At 43.2% G+C, this 6,778-nt stretch overlaps 1 protein-coding gene across 1 annotated transcript; it reads left to right on the forward strand.

The window, feature by feature from the left end:
* Positions 1 to 19: 19 nt before the first annotated feature.
* EAF02_005285 (uncharacterized protein) lies at positions 20 to 910 on the forward strand (the record flags this gene model as incomplete). The annotated part of the gene is made up of 1 exon (XM_038901333.1): positions 20 to 910. The coding sequence occupies one exon, from the start codon at positions 20 to 22 to the stop codon at positions 908 to 910; it is 891 nt and encodes a 296-aa protein (XP_038758673.1).
* Positions 911 to 6,778: the final 5,868 nt, after the last annotated feature.

A 6,778-nucleotide genomic window follows, 5' to 3' on the forward strand; every position in this document is an offset into this window, starting at 1 on the left:
AATTGATAGAATTTCTACCATGACAACCATTTCACAATTTATACCTTCGCGAAACGAGGGGCTTGATGAAGAAACTACGACAAATGTTGTTTTCCCTCCTCAAAAATCATCCAAAGCACCTCGACGACGAATGGGTAGTTCAAATATGCAGCATCCTATTCAGAATCCTGTGATGTCTATTCCAGACGTCCCTGCAATTCCAAAAACTTACGCGAAACACGTAGCTGTTCTTCCTAAGATTGGTAGAGATGCAAGTGGCAGGTTTTCCGTAGAGCATATCAAAGAAGACAAGCCAGCACGCATGGGTAAGGAAGAACCAGGAGAAGTATCGAGGAAAGAACCGGTAGAAGATTCGATAGACATATACGCGAATTACACGATAGGGACTTGGGATGCTGTGTTGAGGAATAGTCCGGGTGAGGTGAGTCCTCTTAGTTCGTGTGAGGATTTGAATAGGATTGTGAGCGGAAAGGCTTGGGATGGGGAGGGCAGGGATGGATGTTTGAGTGGGGAGATGCGTGAAGAGAGTCCGGTTCTGTTGTCGCAGCTTATACATCCGTCTACAAGATCTCCCGCACGCATACCCGCCACAGTATCTACCTCTCAACATCTACCTCTTTCTCTCCTCACTCCCCCACAATCTCCACTATCCCTACAACGCACTCCCGAGTCAACCCTCTCAAACACAACCCCCCCCCCCATTTCTCCCCTCCACAGCGATCCCAGCATCCCCCTCATCCGACCTCTCCAAATCAGGAAAAAGATCCCACCTCCTGCATCAATGAAAATCGAAACGGACAATTTGCAAGAGATCGAGGCACGGAGGAGACAGAGAGAGCAGATGGAGGAAGAATTTAGGAGAGCGGATGAGAGATTGAGGAGATTGAGGGATGGGAGGGGAGGGTTGTGAGGGGGTTTGTGTTCGGAACTGGGAATTGGGAGGGAGGGAGATGGGAGTTCTAGGGGAGAGCGATGGATGGAGTAGAGATGTATTAGGATGAGGCGTGCGAGATGATATGTGTGGAGAGCAGGGCATGATATTTTGGTCTTGGAGAAATGTGTACGGGAGTAGATATTAGATAATGGCAGTTTGAGAGTAGATTGGATTGGATCGGATCAGATTGGAATTTGAATTGGAATTGGATATTGGGAATGATGGTTTGGTATACATGCTCTGGATTTAGGATATCAGAATACGGTGTTGTGAAGCTATGCAAGGTTATGGATGCATGAATGGAAGGATGGATAGTATACTGCTATTGCTACTGCTACTGCTACTGATTTACTAGCTGGCGCTGGCTGGAGTGGAAGTTGTGTTGGTTGGTTAATTTTATAATTGGAATGTGAATTACTCGAGTTTGAGTTTTTTGTGTTTTTGCGGTATAGATCTGGGGATGTGAAATGAAGTGAAGTGACATGTACGAGGTTCTGTTTAAGGGGTTAGGAGAGAGAATTGTGGTACTATCTATGGGTTTGGTGCTGGGTAGATGGATGAGTAGACAAGTGGATGGATACATCAGTGAATACATGCATACAAATCAAGTTCTTGGAGTAGGAATTTACTTCTGGATGCCATGTAATTTGTTGCAATTACTTCTTAAATACAAACTATCGTACGGAGATTTTCCTATCATCATCAATTATTTACACTTCCCGAATGTTTACAAGTAGATCTGGCTGCACGTACCGACTTCCACGTTCGATGTGTACTGAAATGATATATAGAACATGCTTATCCATCATCTCAATTCGAGTACTTTCGAATCTTGATTCTCAACCCGTAGGAGCGAGCCTGCTGAGGAAAGACACAAAGACACATGAGCCAGAAGCACACAGTCGCGATTTTCAATACTATGAATCCCGCCTTGGAAGTTGACAAAGAGTCCATGTCACTGACACCAGTCCTGTGATAGCCCATGGTTTCCTAGTCCCTCTAGATCCATGAAATAAACGTATCTAAAGAAGCAATAGTAGTACGCCACAGCTGCTTGCGCTGAGAGGCGGAAAAGATGTACTCAGCTACCTTCCCATGCAAATCAAATGTATCAAACCTTCTCGCCACCCGTCCACACCATCCTTACCTAGACAGACACATGCCACAAACTTGCGATTGACACTTCATCAAATCCCAAACCAAATTCAATATTCAACATCCGACATTCAGCACTTGACACTTGCAAGTCATTGAGGAAAGTGAAACATCATAAATCAAGAACGCCTTTGAAGAATCAATAATTCCGCGGAGTGGACGAGAATATCCTCCAACATGACGATAACCTATCCGCAAACGAATCTCAGGTAGGTGGAGTGAGCACTTCTCCCCGATCCCCTCGCTACATTTCGATTTGAGCGAGCATTTCCCCCCAATCAATTGCATTTTTCGAACGGGAGAATCCTTGCGAGGTCTTTGGGGGATGTCTTAGGCAAAAGTAGCGGGTGAGGAGTTGGGTATACATGCGGTGTACTATTCCTGATTCCTTGTGGAGAATCGTACGAGGAACGAACTGCACGAGGATAGGAAAGAAAAGGAGTCACCGTCTATTAGGCGTGCTGAGAATTGAGTTTTCGTGGTCTCCATTGTCGTCGTCAAAGCGTTCAGCTTCGAATAAAAGATCGATTTGCGAGACGACAGCTGAGATCCATGCTAAGTTTTCAACAACACATCAATATTGGAGCACTAACATCCATTCAGATGTAATAATGTCAAGGGTAAAGAAAGTGTATAGACCAGAAATTCACGTCCTGTCGTTTCATCGTCCATTTTCTTCGAAGTGTGATTATATTCTTCTCATTGCAGGTTTAGCGGCGTCTGCTAGGTGGCATTTTGCATATGAGGTGTGTGAATAGAGCGAATAGAGAGAGAATTATAAGCCATGCAGAGCAGTTAAAAAGAGGGGAGCGTAGTTGATCTCCCATACCTATTTAGGTTGATTGTCGTTTTCCTTTCAGGTAGCGGGGAAGAAGTAGTCTGTGCGCATATTGAATGTCCCACTTGAACACTAATCGTAGCTAATGATGATCGAGAACAGATGTAATCAAGCCTTCTTGTAAACAGTGCGATTGTAACTACGATTTGAGTAATCCGGATGGTCTAGAAAGCTTAATTAGAAAGACTGCACGTACCCATGAGCAAAGGAAGGGTCCGCATACTATACGACGTATAACTAGATGGGTTGGTTTGTAGGTAGGTAGGCTCGAGGTAGGTATGTATTCAAAAGCTGTGACCATCAATATTTCACGCCGACTATTAGTAAGCCCCTGAATATCGAAATATTATTTTGTACGTATTTTGTAATAGACGAGATATATGAAATGCTACCTACCTACCTATATCAAGGAATATTCGATTATTAAAAACAATTTTGTGCTTAATAAATATATCAATTTATTACATGAAATATTTGATTTGAATCCTCAATTGTAACTTTGAGTGTAGGCTGCGAGCCGCGATGTACTCTTAGTGAACTGAGCTCCAATTCTCAGCCCCTGAATTATTCCACATTTTGTACCCCGGTGACCTACGGATCTCCATTGATACACATTCCACCAGATCCGAAGAATCTGAAGAATCTGAATCTGTGAAACTGGATAACATTACTTCCGAACAATTATTCCTAGCAAACATTATCGCCATCGAACTCTTTGAAGCAATCGACCCCTAGCGATCTCTAGCGGAAGCTGAACAATGTCCGTCGATCGACATGGTGTCTCGGCAGTAAAGTACCACTAGCAGCAGATCCTTTCTCCACCTTTCGGGACCCTAATCACACTTTATCTGAATACATATGCAACTAGAAAATACGCTCGTGACTCAGAATTCACGCGGCTGATCTGCACTCGCGAGGAACAAGATTTTTTCTATTGATCGGTGTACAAGATATGCAAGGAAAGATCATCGAAGGATGGAAGAAGTATTTGTTGAAAGTTTTCAGCCACGCAGCCACGGAATAATTATGAGACCATTCGGAGTGTTTATGTTTTTTATGTCCTGCACACAGTGTCATCGAAACATGGCGGGACACTACCTTTACATGGCATAGTCAATGTCTCAAAATAAATGTTCTTTGAAGTCGCAATTTATGGCGGCAAGCTCGTCAAAGAGGAGTGGATTTTTGGATTAAGGGTGGAAGGAAGCAAGGAGAAGACGGAAGGAAAATTGTAAAGGCTAGACATCTTGAAACTATTTACAATCCGGAAACTTCCAGACTTGAGCAAGATTAAACGACATGATAGTTCTTTTTGATTGAGTTCAGCCTTTCGCTGTTCGTCCACGCGTCTAACGGCTTGAACAACGGCTTGCGGGCAAGACATAAAGAGGGACGATAAGAAAGCATACTTTCGAAACTGTTGTCAACGTTCTCTTGACTTGAGACACGGGCCCGAAAGAATCATGCAGGCGGATAAGGAACAACATGATACATTCCTGACATCGTGTCGTCGAGCGCTTAATAGCGAGACATTCGTAAGCCAGCCTCGGCAAAACTTCTTGTAATCACATGAAATTGGCATACGGACTTTTCATATGAACAACAAGAGCCAATCTTTGTACAAATCTGATGAACTCAAGCCCTCTGTTCCAAGCGACAGACGGTCCGTCACGAGCTTCCTTGCTTTAATCATTTCCTTGAGGAGAAAAAGAAAACATACCGCACGGTGGCGTTGCCACGATGATTCTTTCATACGCCACAAAACGTGAAGACTCACGTACGCCACCCTTGTATTTCCCTCAACGTCGTGTTCAAAACACACGTTTATATGCATCTAATAGTTTGAAGGCTGACCGAACCATTCTCGTCCGCACACATCACTTGACATTGCTAAAAATAGAATTTCTTTTGTAGACGTCTGCTACCGGTGAAGCTCCTATATTGGGACGAGAATGCAGATGAAACAATTACGTATCTGCCTATATCACACACCTTAAACTTAAAATCATTCAGAACGAATGATAAGCTACTAGGTAGGTATGCAAGTTGATAGCAATTGAAAGACTCGCGATTATTTTTCACTGAATCGTGTCGCAATTTATTGGAAGCTGGCAGGAAAAGAAAAAGCGATTACAAGTGAAGATCCAAGAAGCAAATACGATGACCAGCTAGGTAACTTGGCCTTTTGGTGCCACGTGAGGTTTTTTTCTCCTTACTGTGGAGGTTGAACCTTCCGCATTCTACAATCGTGCCGGACTTGATGTAATGAGAACCAGTAAGGTGATACAGTATGTCATTGTATCCCTCACAAATCTAGGCACATAATTGCGGAAGTACAAAAGTCCGGTTTATATAAGATGAGATGGTAAGATGACAGGAAATCTTTGAGATCTTAATCTGTTAGATACCCGTTCACCCACACCTGCAGATGCAAGCGCGAGACAATCTTCCGCAAAGGTAATCTTTCACATTTTTAGTACAACGATGCAATCGGGTGATGATACACTATGAGTGGTAAAAAGGCCTTCAGATGATATCTTGGTAAGCTAGTCAGGTAACATGCAATATCCCAACCATGATCATATCAATGGATGGAGGCTGGGATATCTATCAGAAAGTAAGCACATATACTTGATTTTTTGTGATCTTCATAGATGGATTTTCATCTTGACATCAATAAACATGGGGAATCTAGTCGAACCCCTGGTCAAACTGCGGAATGATCCATTCAGATATGAAGATCGATATTTCAATATTCATTGTAGGCTTCGCCCAATGCCATCCTATTATCCTCTTGTGCTGTTGTGTTATTGTGCTGCAGTGCATATGTTAGGGTTCTTTGAGGCTGGTAGTTTGTTGGAAAGCGGAACTAAAGGTGGGATTGGGGATTGGACCACTGTACGAGCCAAACTCAGATCGGTGAGCAGAACCCCGCAGGTTGTAAGCATCTATTCATTATCTCAAGCCTACTCTTTATGCGCTTATGATTTACCTGCAGTGTGGGAGTTCGTCGAACCCGAGTCAAAAAGGAATACAAGGCAGGGAGTTAAGTTGAAGATAAGCAGATCTTAGATGAAGCTTACATCTCTCTACGCGAGGGTTTTGCGAGGGCCAGGATAGTCTCCATTCTGTGGTTTGAGGTTTCTGGATAACGAAAAATCTGCATGTTTCTAGATCCTAGTCTGTAACATATTTGGGGTAAAAAAAAAAACGGTTGCTGTGCCGTAAGCCACAATATTAATGACTGAACGGCACTGCATTTCAATATTGATATATTGGACCACCGAATCCGGAAAAGTAGAGACCCAGTTAGATATCATGCCATGCCCAGAAATTTCATTAGATCTGATGCTTCGTAGGATTGATTTATTGATAGCTCGCGCAGCGAAATCGCTTGGAAAGTCTCTGCAACTCCTGGTCACTTTCTGGATTCCTTTACTGGGGTAAAAGTCTCAAGTGTAGAAAACGATGAGAAGTGATTGTTTCTTGCATGCATCACTACGAAGTATGACCAGGATTTTTGCGTTGCAATACAAGGCTATTAAATGGTAGTGTCGTAGAAACAATTCTTCCGGGAGAATGATGCACACCGTCCGGCCAAGTCGTGACTTGAATGGAGTACCGATGGAAGGGTTCGGTCGGAAATCTCAGGATCATCTTAGCAATATCTCCATGGGAAGAAATCACTATTCCAAGCAGGCATCAGGGTTCCAGTATGCATGAGATTGGTCGATTATCTTTCCCATTTCGATGCGATACAATGTTCTCGTCTCGACTTTTTGGGAAATATGGAGTGTAATATAGGTTGCAATAGCTTGTGGGACGGTGATAGTGATGAGCAGCAACGTTAT

Source organism: Botrytis sinoallii, assembly GCF_014898435.1.
Source record: "Botrytis sinoallii strain Bc 23 chromosome Unknown BSIN_008, whole genome shotgun sequence".
Lineage (NCBI taxonomy): Eukaryota > Fungi > Ascomycota > Leotiomycetes > Helotiales > Sclerotiniaceae > Botrytis > Botrytis sinoallii.